Source organism: Ciconia boyciana, chromosome 8 (assembly GCF_034638445.1).
Source record: "Ciconia boyciana chromosome 8, ASM3463844v1, whole genome shotgun sequence".
Taxonomy (NCBI): domain Eukaryota; kingdom Metazoa; phylum Chordata; class Aves; order Ciconiiformes; family Ciconiidae; genus Ciconia; species Ciconia boyciana.
In genome coordinates this window covers 34,902,803-34,927,901 of record NC_132941.1, presented here as the reverse complement: position 1 = coordinate 34,927,901, position 25,099 = coordinate 34,902,803, and the positions used below count along the sequence as shown (strand labels likewise).

The following is a 25,099-nucleotide window of genomic DNA, read 5'->3' as shown; positions in this document are numbered from 1 at the left end:
AAAACACAAAAGAAAGAGAGAGCGAGTGGAAGTTGTGGGATTTTAGGTGCTCTCATACAATAAATTTGATTTATTTTGATTTGCCATACTAAGCTTTGCATATAACTTTTTGGGTGGTTGTTTCTAAACAAATAAAAAAACCAAAATATGTCTTTTGTGCACATGGAAGGTGCCAAACTGACAGCCCTGGAGAGACTAAAGTCCTCTATTTATTTATAGAGCAGATACAGCATGGGCAGCAGCAGTGCAAACTTCCCCACATTGCCCCACCAATGTGCCTCAACCCTGACCTGGAGAGACCACCTTTAGGGGTAAGAGAGTAGTTCAGAAACATGCCCTCGGCCTCTCTGCTGTGAGTGATGGGGAGGCCAGTCCCGGGCACCCAGTTGTGCCATCTGTGGTAATGTTTTATCTGATCTGAGACCCCATCCATCTGTTGTGAGAACCATGCCCATCCTGCGCAGGCTGTGCAGCTGCCAGCAGCTGGTGGCTGTTTTCCCTCATGGCTGACCTAGGCTGAGTTTGAAGAGGTACACGAGCAATTAAAAAGAAAGCAGCTAGTTATTAACTGAGCAAGCCGTATTGCCATGACACTGTTTAAACGCTTCCTTTCTTTTTAAATCAGTTTTATTTCTAAAAGTACGAGCCTCTGAGTAAAACGACCTTCATGTGACATATTTTAGCCAGGAAAATATATCTGAGAACTTCTTGGTTTTGAAGTTTTCGTGCACAGCAGTGAGTAATAGTTAGCAATGCTATGATAGAATAATCAGTCCATACTCAGATCTGTCTTGCATGAAGCCTGTATTTGTTTAGATTAAACATTTAATAAACTAACCTCTTATAACTTTGGAGACACTGAGGCATTTGTAGGTGCTTTCATCTTGGAACGCATGTTTATTACAAGCAAATAATAGCAGCGAGCAGCACTACAGCTGGAAAATAGTACATAGCCCATCAATTCCAATCTATGTTTCTCAGGTTGCCAGGAGTACTGCACTAATTGATGTTCCTATCACCTGTAAGCAATTCTGGCAAATGGGATCTAAAGATATATGTTGCAGTCTGTAATGTTGTGAAATATTTATCAGTAAGATTCCATTCTTCTCAGTTCTCGCTTCTCCCATTTGAATTCGTCCGTCAAATGCTTGGTGATAAACATCTGTTCCATGTTTGTGGGACAAAGCTGCAAAGTCACTTGCCTGTGGCTCCACAACGTACAACAGCTAAAGGGAAATTTTGGTAAAAGGAAGCATGTCTCTGCCTTGCACAACGCAGCACTCCAAAAGCAGGCACAGGGAGAGCACGAGTAGGTACTCTTGCTTATAAAGAATCTTTCATATGAACAGAAGTGCATATTTAATTGCTCTTTGGTTAAATACTGTAGCATTTTGCCCTGCTGCCTTGTAGAAGTCACTCCTTCTGTAACCCCAGAGGCCCTGCCCCACGTTAGCATTGCTAAAGCCTAAACCCTAGCAGCAGACGGTTCACTGCCCACTCTGAAAGCCTGGCAGGGCAAGGGGCAGGGACGTTGCCTGAAGTGTCCTCATGCTGCATGTGCACGAGCATTCCTCTTGCCATACTCTGCAGTGTGTTCCCCTCTCTATGCTCAGGGACTTGCCTTTGTGCATCTTTGTAAAGTGAGATGAGAATATGCCCCAAAAGCAGAGTTTCATCTAGGTAAGGTGAAATAATTCACTGTTTTATTGCAAGGAGTTTTAAATACTCAGTTTCCATCTCTGAAAAAGGATCTGTCTTCCTGACTTTAAATATTTTCTTTTTGCCCATCCCCTTCATTTCTCTTTTTATATCTGTAAGGATTATTACAGATCCCTGGCTACCCCATCCCATCTTTTCTCCCCTTCCCATCCCTCTTCTCCTCCTCTTTCCCTCCAGTGCATTCTCGATCAGGGTTGCTCTGTACATCCTCTTTTGCAGTTTCCCTGACAAACAATAGAATACTTTTAAGCTTCCGTTTTTTGAAGTATAGTAAAGTTACCCATATGGTAAAGCTGTACTTGGGAAGATCACCTGTGTGTGGGGCTGGGTCTGCCCTGAAGAGCGCAGCCAGTCTGCATTAAGGGAGGCAAATTACACTCGGGCAGAGCACACACGAACAGGCTCAGAAAAGGTCAGTGATGTGCGAGCTGCCAAGAAAGAGGGAACAGAGTCAGTGGGAGCCCTGGCGCAAGTAGGTGTTAAGGTTGAACGAGAAAGTGCATGTTCCGGAGGAGAGGGCACAGGGATGAGGGCTTACAGGCCGAGCTGGCCGTGAGGAAAGCATAAGGAGGGCACGTGGGGCAGACAGGATGGAACATAATGAGGGCTCCCCAAAAAGGACAGCTGGGTGCAATGAAAGGCAGGTGGCGAGATGAGATCAGATCAGCCTCTGGATCAGATCAGAGCAGCCGGAGGGAAGGATGACTGCGGCCCAGTGCCAGGGACAGGCAGGGTCTTCAGGGATCCTCTGCTTCACCGTGACACAGCCAAGTAGTGGTTGCGATCTAAACTCACACCGACCGTGACCCGAGCTCCCAGTGCACACCCAAAGCCGGCCTGGCCCCAGCGGCAGCAGCTGCAGGCAGCGTCCCCGGCCGGGGGTGGCGACCGAGCGGCTCCGGTCCCTCTCCACTGGCCGGGACCCCACCACAGCCGGAGCAGGTACGTGACCAGCTGGCCCCCGCCGATGGCCACCCGCCCCGCGGCAGGGCGAGCCAGGGGTGGGCGTAGGGGGCTTCGGTCACAGTGACCGCAACATCCACTCAGATAAATTAGCAAACCAATGTAGCAGCTATTTCTTGGTAGATTAGTGGGCAGAGATATTTTATTTATGCACGACTAGTGAGGAGCGATTGAAGCCGGATTGCTGATGGCTACTGAAGATGAGAAGCCAAGTTTGAGAAGAGATGATGTAGATTGGTTGAAGATTTTCAACGTATTTAGGAGAGCCAAGTTTCAAAACTTTGGAAAGGACAGGATCTAGGAATGAGGCGAGCATTGAGTCCTGGGTACCCCTCTGCTTGAGTCAGGAACAGTGGCAGAGTATTGCTTAGGGGAACAAAAGCAAAAAGAGGATTTGATTTCCACAAGGAGTGTATTTGGGATATCTCATTTCTGTCACTGCGTATTATCCAGCATTTCTACAGCAATAGCCATAATAACAGAGCTATGGCATACATAGCATATACAGAACATTAAAATCTGCCTCTTGGCTGCATCTGATACTCCAGCCAAGTTGTTAGTTCAGTAACAGCTGCAAACCTAAGTCATGCTGCTGATCATCATCTGCTTTTGGGAAGGCTTTGGCAAAACACGAGTATTGTGATATCACCTCAAAATTGTGGGAACTGGATTGTCTCCCAACCATTTGCTTCTGTGAAATGCAGAGCTTGTGGAGGGTCACAGAAGGGGCTGCTTTTCTTGCAGCCTAAGATTAGACTTTGGTGTCACCTCATGCAGAAGTCACCTCATGAGGCGAAGGACAAGGAGGCAGTGTTTGGCTTCTGTGACCCTTACCCTGTTAGGAGCTTTATAAATCCCTTGCAGAAAATTACAGTGGATTCAGGATTGAATGAGGAGTTGTCATAACTTGCAGAGCCCTTGTGTAACATTCTCTCTTTGGCTTGACCCACTTGGAAGGCTGTATCGTGCCAACAATTGCCACTCAAAAACTGGTGTTGGGAAGAAGGATGCATGGCCGCTCTGGCAGATTTATGACAGGATTGGGCAGCCATGCAGCTTGCTGGAGAGAGAGAGAAAGGATTTTTTTAGAGACTATCATTCTGTATGTCGAGGGTTTGTGAAGTCTATGGCTAGAAGAATGTGCACAGCCTTCATTAGCATTGGAGAGATGTTTTCAGCTGGCATTAAGGTTTTGATATTTGCCAGTTCCTTGTCTTTTCCTCTTCCACTTTGTATTTCTTTGGCTTTTGTGGAGGTTAGCCTTAGCCAATACATTGAGGTTTTCAGGGACTCAGATGTCTGTGTGGTGTAAATCACAACTCTTAATTACAATGAGTGTGAAAATGTAGTGTTAACTATGTGACTGGCAGGAACAGGAAGCCTATCTTTTGAAATCTGACAGCGTAACTTGGACTTTGACATGAATATCTGATCTACATTTGGAGAGACTACAGGAAGAGATGTCAGATGGAGACTACTTCCAATTGGAATATTTTTTACATTGTTTGCATATGAAGAAAATCTGCCCCACCTGATTAAAAAAATAGTATTGTTTCTACCCATTAAGTCAGTTCATTAAGGTAAACATTCAGGGAAGATGGACTGTCTTTACTTTCCCAAGAACAGAGTGGTCATTGGTTCACAATTCTCTCATGCAAGGAATAGTGAAATTTCTTGCTAGAAGAGTGAAGGCTGTGTTGATTTTCTTTTTCAGGATGTTGATACAAGATATTTTAATTCTATTTGAAGCAGATTTGTAAAAATGTTTCTAATGAGTTCTGCTGTGAAAATCTTAATGCTATCCCTTTTAATTCTTCATTTAATCCTTATCAAATCAGATTAACAAAAGAAAGATTAGCTCAAACATCAGGAAAAAATGCATAGCTGCAACACCATGCCGCATTCTTCTATTAGGGCTTAAGCTTGTAATCTCTTAAGTTGGGAAGATATCTGGTAATGTTTAAATGCCCTTATTATTTTCTAATTCAGGAAAATTTACATTTGATCATCCTTTTCAAATTAGATTTTCTAGAATTTATAATCATCCTCTCCTAATTATTGTTAATATCCAGCCATTCTATATCCACAGTGAAATTTAGCCAGTTCATACATGTATCTCTGTGTGTTAAAATCTTGAATTTACACAGCTGCTACTCAGCCTGCAATACTGATACGTAATATTTTGACTTTGATAAGCTTCAGAATTTGGAGAGTTGTAAAATAAAAAATGACAATATTTTTTCTGGAATCTCTGTTCAGTCACTCTATGTTCGTTTTGAATAACTGAGCAATCAGATAAAGTTACCGAAACCTGGTACCATAGAAATGTCGAGCTTTCAATAATTATTTCTGGATTTCTATATGTTTTGGTATGAGTCCTATGCATTTATTTCATGATATCAGTAAGCTGTAATATAATTTGGATCATTTAACTGCCAAGGGCTTCGCCACATCAGCAGGTTGTTGGTATCTTTTATTCCATTTGACACACCGAAATACAGTTTTCAAATCTTCATTGTCATTATGATCAAGTGTAGCTGCTTACTGCAATGGACTCCCCAGCATCCTCTGTGCTTTATCAGCTATATCTTATTGCGATGTACTATTCCCCTTGAAGATTATTACTTCTGAGATCTCTTCAGAACTATTAAGAAAGCACTCTTAGTTCATCCACATACTATAGTCCAAAACAATGAAAACTTAGACGCAAAGATAAAATATATTAATCATGGAAAGAAACTTGAATTCTCCTATTTTTCACTGTGCACAAGACCTATTAACTAAAAACAAATTAACAGGCAACCCTACGTCAAAGAAAATTAGTCACTTATACAGGATGATTTTTTTACTGGGAACTGATACTTGTTGCGTCTTCCATAAAAGTTGATATTGATTCACTTATTGTTAATATAGCTCGTGAAAGACAACGTTAGAATAATCTTAAGAAATTATTGGTTTGATTCTTTCTTAGTTCAGATAATATATATTATAAATCAGAAATGTATTTTCTCCAAACTGACTGTGCTACTCCTAGCAATGTGAGCATTTCAGAAACTGTACCCAGTGTTTTTGTGATTTTGTAGTGCATGAAGATTTTGTTTTTTTACTGGTTAAGGAATAGCATAATTTTCCACCTCCTGAGTTGTTACTAGTCATTGCCTCATAACATGTGTCAAATTTATAATTCATTAACAATCACAGTCTTCACAGCTTAGTTTGTGATTTCTTAACTTTCTCATGCTTCTGCAAAATCATTTTATTCAACAGACTCTTTTCACTTTTTATTTTTAGATGATTAAAAGGGGGCAGCAATTCAGGTACTGTCCAGAGTGGGAACAGACTTGTGCACTAGTAACAGCATCTTACTATTCCTGTTTCCTGCTACTCCCAGCTTAATAATGTTTTAAATGTTATTGAATCTCAGAAAGTCTAGACTCTGCAATACTTTCCAGCTCTATAGGATAGTGGGAGGTAGCAAAATTACTGTTAAAATTATCACAAATATCTTGGCAGTATGCAGGATGAAAGAAAGAAAACCTGTATCTCTGGCCAGGGCAGCCTTTTATGATCTGCCTTAAGTTTCCCTGTTTCCATGTTTGATGATATGCAAATTCCAGCCTACCTCAAAAATCCATATTTGCAGCTTTAGCAGTCGTGAAAGTTACCTACTAGGACTCTTCTCTGGCATCTGACTATGAAACCCAGTGTACCTTGGAAGTGGAAATACGAGCTAGCAGATATGAGTCCAGTGGATCAAAATTTGTCATTGCTAAGAATTGTGGTTTGCACCGTATTCGTCTCACTTCAGTTCTCCAACCAGATATTATTCCATGGCAATCGAGGCTTCCATACCTTCAGCACGGTGTCAGCAGTGTTGGTTTTGATTATTAAAGAGTCTTATGCTTTCACCATTATTTTCACTTTCCTTGTCTTTTTCTTTGTCACTTCATTTACCTTGTCTCCTTTGTGGTGTTATCTTTTTAGCTGACAATTTGATTTCCCCCAGGATGGTTCCTTTTGAGAGTGAAAGGAAACATGACATCATCAAACTGATATTTTATTTTCCCTTCATTGCCTGTCCTCTATATTTTATCTTGTTTTTATTTTAAATTATTTTTTTCTGTATTTTTATGACATGTCTGAAATCTTTGTACATTTTTTGCTCAGTTGCATATAAATGATCATTTGTTTGTACCACTGTATTGTATTCTACTTTTCTAAGAATAAATAAAGTTTTTTGGGGAAAATAAATAATGCAAACACTGGCAAAATAATGCATTTTAATGCCATCTAGAAATTCAGTTTCAAACTAGCTTTGAATAATAAGCTGAGAAACTTCATTTAACTAGCATTTTTAAATCAGCAAAGCGGTGTTAGGAATCAGTCATCCTGGAATGCAAAGTTTAATGTTGTTTGATGATGAAGTATAAGCTGGAAGAGTCAGTTAAAGAAAAAAAAAAGAGGAGGAGGATATAATATATAAATTGCCTTGTACAGAAACTGATAGTAGCTGGAAGGGCTTTTTGACTAACTCAGTGCTGGCTTTTTACATGAGTGAAGAAACAAGATTTTCTCCTTAGAGGTCCCTAACAGTGAAGCCAATATTCTGTAATAGCTGGTCACAGACAGTGTGCTCATTGAGAATCCAATGAAATCAGTCAACTCTTGCTATTGATCACCATAGATTTAAGTCAAGGCTGTAATGGATTTAAAAGTGACATGTCATCCCTAAGACTAATGACACTGGGCCCAGGCTTCTGCTACCCAAAGCAGTATTTGAAGTATTCAAGTTTGGTTCCAGCATATTTCCCTAGCTGCAAGGAAGGGATTTTTGTGTTTGCTTTAATTTTTCTCTCAGTCATATAAGAAAAGCCTGCTAATGGGATTCTTAGGGGTATAATCTGGATCTACTCTGCATAAACCTTGGCGGGGTGGGAAATAATTGAACAGAAATAAGCTTAAAAAACGAATGTTGCCATGCAGGGAAGTCAGAAAGAAGCAACCTGTTTAAAGTTCCAGTTTGGTGATGAATTTAAGTACTTGCTTAAGTTGCATTACATCACCTGTCCCAGAGAACTTCTGTGGCTACTCATGTGCTCAGCATGAGCTTATGTATTTTACTGAATTGGAGCCTTAATGTGTCAGATTCTTTTAGATTCTTCACACAATGTTTATGGAGCTAACGTTTGTATATTTTATCTCAGCCTACAGTGGTATTTTAAAGTTGACTTTTTGAGGGGATGTTGAATGTTGAGTAATAACAAAATCAGTAAAAGTTTAAAATAAAAAACATAAAATGTGACTGTTTTCTCAATTTTTTTTTCCATTTTTGTGGTTTATAAAGTGTCTTAGGACTTAATCCAACTAAGCATTTTAACATGTACATAAAATTAAATAAGAGTTTGATCCTGATCTCACCCTGATCACCAAAACACTTCCATTCATTTTAGTGGTGTACAATCAAACTTGAGTTGCTTTGAAACCAGCATGTATAAAGCATAAAGTGGAAGTTACATTTGCATTGAAGTGATTTGCTGAAGATTGAACTTACTGTACAATAATATTAACAAGCAATTTATAAATCTATTTATCTATTGAATTTAAATAATTTTATAATACGTGAAATAATCTGTGCTCAATATTAGCAAAATACTAAAGAATCAAAGGTATTAATATTGTGGGGAAAAAAAATATATATTTTTTTAAAAAACTTGATGGTTTGGTTATGATGTTGCATAAGTTCAGAACCACATTTATAAGCACATATATAGAAAAGACCTACTTGGACTTGCTCAGCATAACAAGTACTATTTTTTCAGAAGTATTCAGTATGCAAGAGTTCTGTTTTGGGAAACTGGTGGCCAGATTTTTATTATGCTGAGCTATTTTAATGATTTGGCTGGCCATATCTTTTCTCATGTCAAAATAGGAGCTTGGGCAGTTTCCAAAATACAGCCCTGAATGGGGAGTGAAAAAACCTTTTCAAAATTCAGTTTTTAATTAAAACATTTGTGGCTAATAGTCAGGAGTAAGAGTTTGCTAAGGCTTTCACATAGCTGGAGTGGAGAGGAGAGGCTTTGCAAGGCAACGATTGCTGGGCATCAAACAGGTTGTAGAAGCAACTCCTTGTGTCTCCTGTGCCAACTGTCTCTTGTACTCCTGGCATAATAGGAAAAAATGGGAACTTTTGAGATTTGAATTTGACTAGGCTGGGATGGTGAAGAAGGATAATGATAGAGCAATCTGTTATGCCTGATGCTCCAGTGGAGTAAATCAGACTGTTAAAGGGTAGCATTGCTTTGCTTTGGGATCAGTAGAATGAAAAATTACATCCCTTATGGACTAGAAAATAATTTAGGATTTAAAAGCTGTGTAAAGCAATATAAAAAATCCATTAATTTTTAGTGAGTTTTGGAACAGAACCTTTGTGAATTTAGTCTTTACTTTCTAAAAGAATAATCTGTCACCTCAAAGGGTCATTTTAGATGTAGTTGAATTGTGAAAACACCACCTCTTCAGGACCATCCTCTTTGTTTGCAGTGCCTAGAATTTGCTATTTCAAACCAGAAGTATAAGAAGTAATAAGCATATGCTTGCTAAAAAGAGTGAAATATTAATTACATTATTAGCCTCACTATCTTGATCCTTTTTTTCTCCCCACATCTTCCTTTCCCTTTCTATCTGGAGATGGCCAATGATGTGAGGTTGGGCCTCAGAAGCATGGTGAGAATTTATAATAAACATACAGATAATTGGTTTGTTGTTGAAAATGCCTGCACAGATGAATCCTTGCTAGTTTTCTGCTCATCTTTACCTCTCCCTGGAACTGCCCTTGAATCTAACCTTCGTGTTGTTGTAAATGCCTGTAACGACAGTATATGCAGTGCGTGCAGAGTAAAGGTTTCTCCATGTGCAAGTTCTCCTTTCTCCTAAAAGGGTTCCTTTGCAGAGACATTGGCATGCTCATCAACCAGCACTCATTCAGTACTGCATTTTGCTGCTTGTGTTGAAAAATGTTTCTTTGCATTCTCTTACTATCCTGTTTATTTTTAACCTCATGACAACTGTGGAAACATCTGTATAATGTGAACCAGTCATTAATTTTCTTTGTAGTTGAGTTACCAGCCTCTAATGCTTGTGAACCAAGGTTGGTAAGGATTTTAAGCTTGAATACCTCAGCATGAGGCTGAATGTCCCCGTTCTTATTGAGTAACAAATGAGGATGCTATCACAGCCTCTTACCTTGCGGGTTTGAGTCTGCTGTTGGTTGTGAGGACTAGCCAGTGTGTCTCTGTGATTTAGAGAGAATCATGCACTTAGTTCATGGACTGTGATGAATGTGGGAGCAGATCACTGCAAGAGACTGGGGCTACATGCTGTCACCTAATGTGCGATGCTTGTCCCATTGGTACGGTGTCCTGCATATTTATTCACACAGTGCCATAGCATGCAGATGCAGTTGAAGAGAAAAAATAAAGCAAAGACAGATGTTTAGCTGGTTTAAATTGGTGTGCATCATCAGCTTCAGTGGCCTGGTGGGGAGCTTATTGTCCGGTGCATTTCTGGACAAGGCTCACAGGCACGGACTATGGGACAGTCACAGCCATCTTCAGAATTAGATCCCTGGCTAGATGTGATTTTAGGTTAGATAAATCCAACCTGGGTAAGGGGGGCAACGTGAGTGTGGGAAGATATGGACTGCTTCATTATGCTCCTTGCTACTTGTAGCAGTTCTGTAGCAAGTCACTGTTACTTGATTGGTCTCTAGGTTTTTGGTAATAGTTTCTTACTGTCACCAATTGTAGATATTTTCTGTCTGTGAGTAGGTGGGAATAAACTTTGGCAACGTGTTTGAAAGAATTTTCTATCACATTAACATCATCTTTGCAGTATTCTGTTATTTCTCACTTTTTTCCAGTTTTACTTAGAAGGGAAAAGAATATTACTGTCTCTTCATAAAGGAATTTCTGCTCTTTGGTGAAGGAGAGCACCTAGTGAATAAGGTGTCCTCTTGTACATAATTTTTTATGAAGTTTTGTTTCTTTGAAGATGATTACACATTGAATGAAATTAATATATTGCAAAACTCTTTCATTTCTTTTATCCTTTCAATTGGATAACAGTCTACTGGACCTCAACCGATGTCAGCCTCAATGCATTCTTCTAACGACTTTTTTATGGATGATAGCTTAGTTAATTGCTAATTTAAAATACATGGTATAGTTTCTACTTATAAGAGCAGAAGCTTGATTGCAGAGTTGGGCCAATTTGTAAAAGTAGTTTTTCAAGTAGACTCTTGAGGTGCATCTGTACTTATTTCTAATAAGATACTGTTACGGTCAAACCGGCATCTAGCAAAGTACAGTTAGAAACCACTCAGCAAATTTTATGTAACATTAAGAGCTATTTGACTAGGTCAGTTGCCTGTGTTAAATTAATGACAGCAAACATACATCATCGCTGCATCTGTTTACACGTCTGTCTGCATTTCACTGCATTGTCGACTGCGGAATCTCTAGAATAATGAGTGTGGCAAACTGAGTCGTATTAAAAAGGGGTTATTTGTATTAATATAACACCATACTGTGTTGTCATTGTTTTGCAGCACATCTGTTACATATATCATCACTGCTTTTTCTTCTTGAGCAAGCCAATTATGTCTGGTTTTGCCACTCTGTCAGAGCCTCCTGGAATAAATTAAAATTACAGCTATACGTATGCAGGAGCTGCAGCTGAAAGTAATGATTATGACCCTGGGTGAATACAGAATTTCAAAATAATCTTAAACAAATGTACATATGCAGAGCTGCTGCTTCTTCATTTCTCCTTAACAAGCTAAATGTTTGAGTCCGTGATGTCTGAAACCCATGGACGGAAGCTGGTAGCTGGGTGGAGCTGTGGGGTTTGATGCTGAGCTGAGAAGAGAATAGCCTGTGGGTACGTGAGCATGGAAACGTCACTGTTTCAGTTTTATTTCTCTGCTTTGTTTTTCAGTTATGCAGTATGTCCGTCTGTGCATGAAGGTGCTTCACAGACTTCCATTCTGCCTACCTGGGTACATGTGTGCCTTCCATCATCTGTGTCTCATGACCGCTGATACTTGTATTTTTTAACATGTGTGTGTGGGTTAAGAGGTGTTTTATATGGATGGTAGAGGGACTGGCATGTGACCTGGTCAAGTTCAGAAGAGGAAATATCTGTCTGAGGCTGGGGCTTGACTCAAATTTTGAACCCCAGTCCTAATCACAAAATTGCCTTATTTTCTTAAATAGTTGTTTCACAGAATGAAAATGTAATATTAACGTTTATGTCTTGGTTTCATTCTCTCATTGAAAGATAATCCTTCATATTGTCACCCAAGACAGAAACAAACAAAACAGAAATGTGCCATGATTGATGATTAAGACTATATTACTTTAAAAGATCTCAAGCATTATTTTCTGCATATCTCCTGAGGCTTATTAAGAACTGCATTAACAGGCTTTTAATACTTGGCACAGTTATCAGCATCAGACCGGGAGGTACCGACACATTCATGATAGTCCCTCAGTGTATGTGCCTGTCGGCCCATATTGGCAACGTTTCTGAATTTTTAGTGCTTGATATTTAGGGTCAGGACCATCAGTCTTTTTCTTCTCCTCTAGTCTAGTGTGGTTTTATTTGCATGTGTGGGATGCAGATGCAACTTTCACAGTTTTGGCATAGTTTTAGCATCAAATTTCTGCAGATATTTGGCCTTCCTTTTTGGGCATTTGTCTTCTTTTTGGCCTTACTGAAACTGCTTCATCAGCTTGCAACATTTTTATCTCTTCAAGTGGCTTCTCTTGAACTTTGTGATAAGATCAGAGAAATCACGAGTAAGAACAAGAGGCCACATTAGTGTCTTTAATAAAAATATTTTTCTCAAAAATCTTCACTTTGGAAAATCCCAGCCATTGCAAGCCTGGCAGCTGAACAGTATTACCTTTGAATTAATTGTGTTTAGTGTGATGTAGGCAATTTATTGCAAACATCAGCCAGTAGCTCCTTTCCGACACTCAGTGAGATGTTTCTCAAATTTGATTATGTTAACTGACTCCAAACCTCCCAAGTAGTTTCATATTCTTTCAATCTGACTACCCACACGCTTTTATTAGAGTCCACTGTCAAAAGTCACGGAAAATAAGCTAGAAAAAAATATTGATTACTCTAAATCATCCTGTCTGCTTTGTATCTTGCCATAATTTCTCTCCACGTAAGGCCAAACTTGGTTAGTCCTTAAAGGGAGTCATAGTTTCTTGCAGGTACAGTTGTGCAGGGTTAGTCGTTCCCAGATAATTTTGGTGAGCATCCTTCAAATCCATACCAACGGTTGCCACAGTGTGCTCCTGCAGTCAGTCATAAGCCATTGAACATGTCACTCATGATCAAGTGCTTGGGACGTATCAGAAACATGGCCTTCATTTGCCCTTCCAGAACTCAAACTCATTGGGGAAGAATGACATTTAAATTGGTATTTATGAATAAGAAGATTTCCTGACCAGAAGCAATGTTTGGTTAGCTGCTTTCCTTGAGCTTGCGGAGCATAAGCCTGTGTTTATAATTCATTTTCCTTACACGTGATATTTTTTCTTCCCTTCACTGATTAATTTCTTCAACTGATCTATTTGGAGTACAACATTAATATTGAAAATAGAATTATGAAGGTAGCAAAGGAAAAATATTTGATCTCCTTCTGGCAACACAAACGTATACATTATCCAGTGTAGTTATATATGAGAAGTGAAGTTGAATTGGCATGAAATAACTGAGATGTGACATAATATTAACTAAGTTTTGCATATTAAGTACAAAAAAAAAAAAGAGAAGAAACCTTTGGTAATGTGTCTGTCACAGACACTGAAGTATTAAGTTTGGGGCTCATTCTTTCAGCTCTTGAAGAGAGCTAAGTGGAGCTGAAGCCAGAAGCCTTTGTGAAGAGAAGCAGTAAGGCTTCCCCCGAGGGGCTCTCCTTTGGGTAAGGGAAGTCTCTATGCTAGGAAACTGGCACACCAGCCTCCACTATGGCTCCTGTTTTTTCCAGCCAGCTGCCAGGTCTGGTGCCTCTGCCATTCCCTAGTTCCAAGCCTCAATTTATTAATTTATAGTAATTTATTAATTTTCTTTCATTAATTTTGTCATAGTGAAACACAAAAATAGAGAACAGTTACAGCATCAGAAAGCTTGAAAATCTTTTGCAGTGCTACATTACCATTTCACAATTAAGGTGACAAAGCCTCAGGAAATGAAAAAAAATGCAACCTAACTAAATGCTTAAAAATTATAACAAATGGCTCATATTTAATGAGAATTATAGAACTAAAAATAAAGGCAAACACTGAGCTGACAAGGGAGCAAAACATCATAACTTTTAAGATTTGTTTTGCTAGCTTTATTACCGTTTAACCCTTTTTCCATTTACCTTGTTACTTTTCAGTAACATATGCTTTGTTACTGAATCTTCCAGGAGAACAATAAAGGAAAAGGAAGATGAGGGTTACAGAATTTACAAATTCTGAAAGCTTGGCTTGTCAAATAAAGCTATTCCAAAACTTTCAGTTCTGGAAATCTTGGGATTCAAGGCAGTCTTCTAGCATGTAACGACAAACTAATCTTTTCAAGGGTTTCTAATTTTTATCTTAGGGGTTTTTTAAAGCATTTGAAGAATCATTCAGCATTAAGATAGTTTCATACAAAGCTTGACATTTCGTTATTTAGCTGCTCTTCATCTAATAAGACAAAGGGAAGAACCTTTAAAAATGTGTTTTTATTATTTCTCAGAGACAGAGTTGTTTTCCTTAACCTTTACAAACATTTTATTTTAACAACAAAAAGAAGGAATAATGTGAACTTCTGGGCTCTTGGAAGCCTTTAAAAACATTTCTGTGATCTTAATAAGGCCAGAAAGTTGTCCTTAATGCTGAAAAAAGAGTTAGAAGTAGGCAAATGAAATCCCCACCCCTACCTCTTAAAAAAATCCCAGGCATTTACTTCTGTACTTACTTCATAAAGTATTCTGTAGTAGACAAAATGTGATGTCTGTGTGGAGGAATTATGTTTTTCTTAATAATGAAAACTTTAGCACAGTGAAACATAAGTTTATATTGTGAAACGTAAGCAACTGCAAATCCACCATTTTTTGAGGAATGCTGTCCCAGGGCTGGACTATGCCTAGTAGAAGAAAAGAGGGCAATTCTGTTAGGCCAGCGGAGGGAAACATTCCAAACGATATAGTCGTTAATAACTCCTCTGGTCTGGACCAGGAGATGTCTGTTAAGAGCATCCCATCTGTCGCTCTTCAAGTTTACATCTTAAAAGAGCTAAGCTAAATATATAACCAGGATTAATTAATCCTTTGAATTTTATGACCTTTTGTGCACAGATGCTCCAAATGAAGAGCACACTTAATTCACAAATGTATTTTTCCTCTGCAAAGAATTAATGACTGCATGTTGTAAATACTGAAACTCTACCTTTCCCTCTGGCTTGGCTAGTTATCTCAGTCACATTATTTTTGTTCCTGTAGCAAAGCAGGATGGAATGCACTGAGGATGTACTTGCAATCAAAAGATACAAATAAAATGTTGATGTATATTTTCACTTGAAACGATGTGAAGAAAGCAGTAGTATTTGGTAAAAGCTCAGAAAAATGCAAATGAGTCCTGAACATTTCTCCAAAGTCTTATTTAGGAAAATTTCTTCTAGTATTTGCTCAGTTCTACCCTGAGTTCTCTACTTTTTTCTTATTTTGTAGTAGAGACTTAGCAAGAATGTGGGTCCCAGATAACTACAATGCCAACCTAGGAGTCTAAATCAAAGTTAACAGCACTTTTGAGAAAAGAAATAGTACAGGGTACCTAAAGAAGCATTATATAATGGGCTTCTGGAAGGTAGGTTCCTTAGACGTGGGTATCATTATACGTGGTGGCAGCTGAAGTTTGTGGATAAGCAGAACTTTGCAGTAAGCTTTTGTTGGCAGACAGCTGAGGAAAACACAGCAGTATGTGGCCAGGCAGCTGTGCAAAAGGAACCTGCCCATGGAGGTCGAGCCCTTACTCCCAACGGAGCATAATCTATGACCACTTCTCACACTTGCCCCCAGTCCACAATTTTACTTCCAGAAATAGAAATAAATAAAATTATGAATTAAATCCATGTAATCCTCTGGCCATTATAACACAAATCCTTAATTTACCTTGCTACAGAGTTTATAAAGGAGCCTCTTTGTTATTGTCAGCTTGGTGTATTGTCTAACTTATTGAATGAAGAGCCTGACAGGTCAGGTATGGCTGTTGGCAAGAAGGACTTAAAGCAGCTGCAGTGGTTATCTGATCAAGTATTGCGTGATCCCTTTCTGCCACAAAAGTTTATTTTTTATTTATTGTCCGTTGATTTTCTCTAACTCAAAAATATCTGATTAGAGGATTTGGCTGAAAAAGCAGTATTTTTAAAAAAGTAGTTTGTTTCTCTGGTGAGGAAGATGATATCCTCAGGGTTCCTGGGAGCTTCATTGGCAGTTTGGTGGTTTTGTGATGTAAATAAAATAGGAATTCATTTTGCACTGATTAGCAAAGGAGGTGCAATGTGCAGCTCAGCCCTGTAATTGTTGAACAATTGTACTCCAGTTGAAATCAATAGGGATTTAGCCTAAGCTAAGGACACAGGTTTGGGTTCATCATCATGTAACACTAATTCATTTCCAAATCCAAGCAGAGATGAGCAAAGCCAATGGTTCTTGAGTAATATAGAAGTGGTATTAAATCACAAGGTTAGAATCAAATCTGTAGTTGGCATTGACTGGAATCAAGGGCTTTGGAGTTGACTTGAATGTCAGTTTACAGGTGAAAGCAAAGTTGCATAGCAGTGGATAGATACCACTGGAATAATATTGTAATTCTCTGTGCTCCACCTGAACACCAGTGGCAAAAGATCATGAGGAGTGGGTGGCAGTGACACCTTATACTTCTCTGTTCCCACAGCCTATTTTTTTCATGAATCAGAGCATCTGTAAGGCTGCTGCTGTTTGATTTAACCAACATCTAAGCACACATTGATCTGTGGGCAATCGGGGATTACTGGAACACAAAAGTTTAAGGTAGTCCTATTTCCTAGGCTGGGATTCTGCTGGTTGCCTAGTGTAATTACAGGTTTCTGTCAGACCAGGGAATTTCTCTAGTTCCAGGATTGTTGGGCTTTTATAGATGCTTTGCTGCTAGTCTGCTGTATGTTACACTTGCACCAAATAACTACAACTGCAGATCATAGCTGTGCTTTATGAAATATAGAGAAATTATATAATATAATACCTTTTTATTGGCAATACAATGCTAGCTATTACAGTTCAGTCATACAGCATCCCAGGTGGTTGACTTTACCCTCCCAGTTTTGTTGCTTTCCAATTTGAGCATCCTGAATGTCGCGCTGAGGTGATAAACAGCCCATTGTAGGTCTTTGCTGCTTCAGGTTTTAAAGACTATTTCTTTGGCCATATCTCCTCATGGAAGCTAAAACATGTTGAACAAGTAGTACTGAAAGTCCCTTGAGGAGACCACTCTGGGACCCTTAGCCAATGCATTCTCAGAAGATGGTGTTGCATTTTCTGAAGACCAGTGTTGCTTTCCCAAGCTCTAACCACAGAAACAAACTTTTACCAGATGACGTGTCAAGGTGACAGACAGTTTGTAGCTGGTCATGCAACTGTTCAAAACACAAATGAGCGGTCCTCTCCCCAGAGCTCACAGAGCAGGTGTCTCTCTTAGTGCTGTTTCAGTAGGTCAATAGTCTGCGCCACGTAGGTGACCCAGGGCTTCCTGCTGGGAAAGGAAGACTTCTTCACCACCACAACCCCTGACCGGTAGATTTTGGCACATGAAGCAACTACCCTGAAGTCAGCTAGGCTGTGCGCAATGTTTTACTGACATGTTCCATAGAAAATTCACTGCAGCTAGATGAGACAGTGGTGAGCTGTCCTGTGATTACAAGATGGTGAGCTACTCGCTGGAATTTGGAGTCCCAACTTGTTTGCCTGCCATATGCTTTTTTTCTGGGCTTGTGCAATTTGAGCTAAGGGCTTGCGGGATGTGCTGGTCCCTGGTGCCAGCTCTTGTTAGCTGAACCGAAGCCATCGGTTTACCTCCAAGGAGGATGATATCAACATCAGGGGCTTTTGCAGGCTGCAATTGAGCTGGTGTTTTCTTCAGCATGTGTTTCTTAGCTGGAGATGTTGGGCAGACCTCGAGGTTTTGCATAGGCACAGATGAAATCGAAGCGATGTAATGAGTGAACAGCAACTCCTGTCACACAGAGGAAGTGGAGGGGGGCCAGATGGGATTGGAGATTGTATTTGGACTGATTGTTTTGGTTTCTTCCTCACTAGGACAAAGAAGTTAACCTGGAGCAGGTCCATAGACGCATGAACAGTTTAATTGATGAAGACATAGCCCACAAGCAAATCTCTCCAGCATCCATTGAAATCTCAGCCTTGGAGATTGGCGGCATGCAGCCAACTCAGACCCTGGAGCCGGTACGCGAATACCAGAACACGCAACTTTCTGTCACCACCTTTTTACCAGAACAGACAACTCATGGTGCCAGCAGGACACTTACAGCTGCCTCCGGCAGCAACCTGCCGCTGCCCCTGAGCAGCTCAGCCACTATGCCCTCCATACAGTGTAAACACAGGTCGCCAAATGGAGGACTATTTCGCCAGAGTCCCGTGAAAACCCCAATCCCAATGTCATTTCAGTCTGTGCCAGGGGGAGTCATTCCAGAAGCAATGGAGCCCTCGCATGGAACATCCATATGATGAAAACAAACAGTAAAACAACCAGCAGAGCTTTTTAATACAAAATTTAAAAGAAACAACAAAAAAAAAAAAAGAAAAAACAAACTCTTACATTTTTCTTGTATATACCTGTAAATAATGAAAGAATGAAGTGGGTAAAAGTGTATTTTGAATATTCCCAATTTTCGAAGTCAGTAAAAAACAAAACAAAAAACAAAACAAAAATGTATGAATGACTTTGTAAATTTTGTTCTATATGAATAAAAAGGCAAACTACTTGTGATCGTTCTCAAGTGCCAAAGAAGACCAGTTACTGGGACTGAGGGCCGTACTTTTTTTTTCTGTGGATTTCAACACTTATTTCCTTACTGTTCCTTTTTTTTTTTTAAGAGCAAAAAAACTATCCGTTTCTTGCTAGAAAAGTTCACCATGCTCAGATCTCTCCTTTCCCCAGAACCCTATTTTATAGTCAAGATGGCAATTCACTCAGAGAATTTAACAGCTGGTATTAGCATAGCAGTAACAAATGTTTTAAATGTGACTTATAAGTAAAATCCAACAAACAATAAACAGAAAAAAAAGATAACTTTTTCCTTCTAACAAAAATTTAAACTTCCACACAGTTTCTAAGTTTAAGCACAGGATTATTGAATTGTGTTTTTACATGTCTGCTGTGCTGTGTGGCTCTTTTTATTTAACCTTCTGTGTTTTGTTATATATATAATTATATTTTATATATATTATATATATGACGTATATATTATATATAAAAATGCTTTGATAAACAGGTTTTAGGTTAAGGGGAAGGCTTTTAAGAAAAACTGATCAGCTCTTTTTTGTCTCTTGTGTACATGACTGAAAATGGGGAGGAACCAATGGCTGAAAGGAGTGAGGCAAGGAAGAGCTTTAACGGACAGGAGATAATGGCATTGCAGTGACTGTGCCCTCTGGTGCCGTCTCTTTCTTTAAGATTTCAAGGAATTTGCTGCATAATGGATGCAACGCGCTCTGTTGAAGTCATATCCCTGAATGGCAAGGCTAAGCTCACGACTATAAGCACAGCTCTGCTTTTTTGCCATTGATTTTGTAAAGAGAAACATTTTAATGGCCGTGTCTATAATCTTGGTAGAAATGGCTGTAAAATGCCTTTTTTTTGTCTGTGAAACACAATAAGAGGACAAAGATAGAGCAACACATATAGCGAATTTAATGTCTTGTTCTGCAAATATTACCAGTGCAATTTCATATGACAAAAAAATCAAAACAAAACCAAACCACATTGTTTCCTTCCCAGATAGTAGTTTGAATGCCCAAGATAACTGATCCCCCCCCACCCCCTGTTGCTAATGGACCATCACTATCTTTCAGAATTGGGATAATTTAGTGTCTTCTCAAATATATCCCTATAGCTACATTGTAATTTCCCTTTGTAGCTGGATTTCTTCACTTTATTAGAACACTGCTATTTGGAAAAGTCTGTAGATCTTGGTGCAGCAAAATCACTGCCTGCAGTAAGGTGAAAAATTATGTTTGAACAGAGGTAAAAATGCATTCACATCCCAAGAAAGTCAGCAGGCAATCTGGGTCAGGTTTTTGGGTAAATAAACATTCCATTGACTGCTCCTAATCTGATTTGCATAATTACACAACAGGTAATTTATGGGATGATAAAAGTCCCCAAATTTTTACGTTTCTAGTTTACGTGGTAGAGAAGAAAAGTCAAACTGTGATACAAAACCAGCCTAATGGAAGAGCATACTCAGCGTACTACTTTTTAAATGAGGAATATTGATGGTGAGCTTACAGAAGGGGTACTCTTGCAGGGATTAATTTGTCTGTTGTCAAGCTGGTTCCTTGTGAAGACAGTGCAATTTTTGCAGCTTGGCACAGATTGCACTATTTGGTTCAAACTAATTAAAAATAAATAATGCTCTAGTCAGCTGACTAGATTTATCCTATTTAGAGACTTGGCCCACACAAGCTTGGGATTTTTTTCTTGCTTCTTTTGTCATACTTTTTCTTATCATTATCTCAACACACCTATGGCCACAGGAAAAAATAGACGTTTATTCCCCTGATTTTTTTTCCCCACCTTCCATGAATACACCAATTAGTTATGGCAGAAATAGCTGCGCAAAAAGACTATGCGCACCTAGGTATCTGTGAAGACACTTAGGAGAAAGCATGCAACTACTTGCATTGTAAAAATTCCTCATTCTTATTACCAATTTAAGATTTTAGCAGCTGCAGAGGAACATGCTCCAGAAGAGGTGCAAGGAGACGTTTGTGTAGCTACAAGGGCGCAATCTGCAAGCTAGGTCTTGGTTGGAGTGGGTACTCCCTCCCTGGCGGTACCAGAGCGAGGAGGCCATCGCCCCTCATCCTGAGCATCCTCCAGCGCACTTGTGGGTGAGCAGCTCACTTGGCCACCTCAGCAGCACGAGGCAATCACCCAGCCACATCCTCACTTCTGGATGGTGAAGAACCGTGGTGAGCTGCTGGTGCATGGCAGTGTAGCCACTGCTGGTGGCTCTGCACCAGCGTTGTAGCAAACAAGCTTGTCAGAGGTTGTCTGAGCTGCTGCCTTGCTATTTCCCCACAAAGCATGCTACTTACTTGCTGCAGCAAAGCTCAGAGCAGGGGATTGAAACCCTCCTTTACTGAGGCATCATTGCTTTCACAAAACATGTTAGATTTTCATATTATAGTCTAAACCACTGTACTGAATAATTTAAACAGAACTGCATTTGTGGCATAAGTTGTGAATATAGTATATTTTGGGGATTAACTTTAATGTTCTACATATTCAGTGTTCTCCTCCTGGCTTAGTCTTGCCACGTGCTGTAAAGTTTGGAAGTGTGGTTTAACTTATAAACAATGTTGGATCTCACTGATTCTTATACATAGAATATGACTCGCCTGTTTGAATGCTCTGCAGCATTACATCTAAAAAGATCAGGATCTTGAAGAATCAAACCACACAATCCTCTTTCAGAAAAGTATGCAAATGTGTGTAAGCCCTATAGAAAGCAGCTGCTTTATGCACAGGTTGAAGTGCTTTGCTCATTAATGATGGAGTTAAAATGCACATCTCAAATTAAATATATGGCTAATTTTAAGCAGATGAGTGAGCTCACCAAACTCCCTGGGACTATTCTGTTGCTTAAAGTTAACAGTCTTGAGTGCTTTGCTGCACCAGGGTCTATACTGTAAAAGTAGGAATCCACAATGGATCTGTCACTGTCTAGTAATTATTTGTTTATATAAAAGTTAGCAAGTCATAGCTTGAGCCCGTCAACCATGACAGGAAGCTGTTAAATCTTTCATGTGATGGTGGTTTGGTTTTAGATTATAAGCAAATCACCAGGTTCTTCTTGAACATAAACAATGTTTCTTTCCCCATAACTTTGTTTTCAAAGTAAATGCAGAATGTATGATTTCCATATTCTGTCTCCTGTTTTATATTTATATCTTCATTTTGACAGATCAAAGCATACACTTTCTAAATAATATGTATTCACCACACACTCATGCATATATATATACATGCGCAGTTACTCACAGAAGTGAGAAATATAATTTCCATGTGATGTAAATGAGCATAAGCTCAAAGCTCTCACAGAGCTGTGCTTATTTACACCACCTGCAGCTTTGACCCTTCACTTTTAACATCTGGCAAGTCGAAGTAGAAAAACTGCAGAAATTCCTGAAAACTTTGAAGATGAAACTGTGCCCTTGATTTTCAAAAGGAACTTCCCCTGAGTATGCTTAAAAAAGGGAATAATGTATGATCCCAAATATTCCAGCTCCTCCGGAATGTTTACATTGCAAAGGTGGTTGTACATAAAATGGAAATCGAGTGCCTATACCTTCCTTTTATCACACTTTTTTGCTGATGAACTTTTGCAAGTGACATCTGTGGCACAGCACTTGTAGTGTGTCTTGTTCTATTGATCCATTAGTTTAGAAATTACTTTATTTTCATACAAAAATGTGACTCTGTTTCTTCTATTTGCTTGCAATCCACGGGCAATCTGCTTGCAACCTGAAGAATGCATTGCTCTTATTTCTTAGTATGTCATGTTTTCCTATTGCAATGGAAAAACCAGTAATTGTGCTTTTTAATTTCAGAGTTGAAACTTGATAGAACTTTTTTATGCTGAGTTACAACTACACGTGTGCAATATATGTCTTGCAAAGTGAAATTCCCAATATCTGCCTTGCTTTGATAACCATTGCTGCACTGTAGATGAAGTCTCAGCAAAACAACTCACTTTCTTTTAGTCTGCTGATAGAATAAACCACTTAAACCTGGGTTCTCACCTGTGTAAATCAGCATCCCTCCAGTGAAAGGGTCAAGCATACTGAGTTTCAGTAGGTGAAGATTTGGCTCTTAATATTGGGCTTGAGAGTACTGTTTCCCATAAACTTGTATTCAGCAATAGCTCTGAAAAGGAAAATGTTTTGAGTGTCTCAAAAACGAACCTGAAAGAGGAACATTTATTACTATTTTGAGACTTAACGTGGATTTGAGTTTAAACTGTATGCTGAAATAGCTTAGAGAACAAATTTATTCTTAAAATCTGTTCCAATTTAGGTATACCTCGCCTCTAAGAAAGGTTAAAAGCTGTTGGCTTAATGGCAAGTGGAGCATTCCTTTCAGAGGAAATCATGTCACTGGGACGGTACAGCAACCACAGTGCTCAGACCTTTTAATTTTATTTTATTTTGCTTTACTGACTTGAACTTATGTTGTGAGCAGCTAAAGAATGACATAGATCTAAACACAACACATTTGGGGGACCCTGTTGGAAATTTCCCCAAGAATCCACATCCTTTGGCAACCCTGGGAAAGGCAAGGAGAAAGTTTAGAAGAAAACTCTGAAGAGAAGCAAAATTAAAGGTAAAAATGAACATGTGGTGAAGGGGGAGGGAGAAAAGGGTGGTTACAACTCATATGTCTAGCAAAGCTGTATTACTTGTATCAGAAGCCTAGATTCCATCATACAAGCAGTCACCTCAGTTAATTATTATTTTTCTTAATTTTTAGGAAACAAATAAAACCAGCACTTGTTCTACCAGAAACAGTTGTTATATTATTTAAGAGTTGGAATTATTTGTTTGGTGATTCTCCAGTTGTTTGGCTTTATTCTCACTCAGCTGGGGAAAATCAGCTTCAATCAGTGATTTGCACCTAAAGGAGCTGTGGGCTGCTTGCTGGATGACACTTCCAATGGCTGCAGATCTGCAGCTGGGAAAAATCAACCACACTCAGCTACCCATAAACCTCTAACTTCTCTGATTTGGGGTAAGAGTCAAGGCTTAGCAGTATCAGCTGCATGTGTCTCTGGATTCCTGCATAAGGATTCTGTTTTGCTAGTGTTCTTATTGGAGGGAAGCGGCACAGAAACTTGGCTTCTCCAAGCTTATAAGGTAACTAATAACAGAAGCAAGTAATGTGTAAGGCTTCAGTCTCTTACTGAGTTTTATTTTCTTCTAAGTTTACTGTCAGGCTTATTAGAAGGATTTTTTTTTAACTGCACGCTTACAGGGTACTACTTAAATTACTTTCTTTTTTCCTATTTAAATTGATATCGGATAGCTTGCTTAGAAATCAATTAATGCTGGTAGTAACTTCATGTCATTGTAATGGAACACTCCCATGAGAAAGTTATTTTGTCTTTTCCTTTTTTTCTAAGTCTCATTGGAAGATGTCTCATCTCTCAGTAACTGTTCAGTTCTTTTGTTGCAGTTATAAAGCTCTAGTTTTGAGGGTGTCAAGGTTTCTATCTGTTTTGGTCTCTATATAATATAAGGAGGGGAAAATAAGTTCTCACAATCATAGATAAACACAGACTTGGAAAGTAGCAGGGTAGGGAAAAAATTTGAACAAAAAAGAAAAAAATGTTTGCACATCTTGCTAAAGCTTCAACTGCTTGGATGACTGGCTGGGACAGAAAATGATTTCTGAATAATATGTTGCATGTGACTGACTGTACTGTAGAAATCATCTGAAATGTTTCTAGGTAGGAAACCACAAATCACAGCTCAAAGTGCCCCAAGTTGTTTTCAAGATAAAGAATGCTTTTTAAATTATTATTGCTAATTGTTTTGTTATAATGTTATAACTGAAGCTGTATGTGAAGGGATATGGAACCAGAGGTTTTAAAACAGATTTAGTTAACTATCAGACTGATTTTGGACTCTGATTCTAAAAAGTCACTTGCTCATTAAAGAAAATATCTTTGAGATTTTCTATATTTCAACATTTTTCTTAATTTCTTTCCCTCTTGTAAAATGTATGTATCTGTTTTCTGATGGAATTATTTTTGAAGTGGTTAAGTACAGCACAAAGGAGCCCAGCGCTTCAGGTGAGAATTGCAGCTTAAAGAATGAAAGAGCATACAACCAAGTTAATGAACTGTGACGAAGAGAGATCCCAGATTTATGTATCTTTTTCTATATAACAGCAGAAAAAGCTTGACTTCTGTTTAATGTACTTTTTATATAATTTATATTGGATCAATCCCATCAAATTAAATACTTACCAGAAGCAAAATATTCTAGCCCACCAAAGTGCTGAAATGCATTTTTTCAAATAAATCTAAGCAGACA

The 25,099-nt window shown here is 38.9% G+C and overlaps 1 protein-coding gene across 8 annotated transcripts in view; it reads left to right on the top strand.

The window, feature by feature from the left end:
- The window catches only part of GRID1 (glutamate ionotropic receptor delta type subunit 1), a 558,755-nt gene extending 539,975 nt beyond the window's left edge, over positions 1–18,780 (top strand). For 4 of the 8 annotated variants that reach the window (XM_072870426.1, XM_072870425.1, XM_072870427.1 and 1 more), the window contains exon 16: positions 18,077–18,778. In XM_072870426.1, coding sequence (XP_072726527.1) covers positions 18,077–18,505 — 429 coding nt within the window. In that variant the 3' untranslated portion in view covers positions 18,506–18,778. Of the gene's footprint in view, positions 1–219; positions 7,943–18,076 lie in introns of those variants that run through there. The other 4 variants (XM_072870431.1, XM_072870424.1, XM_072870423.1 and 1 more) reach the window with 4 other exon arrangements.
- The last annotated feature ends 6,319 nt before the right edge of the window (positions 18,781–25,099 follow it).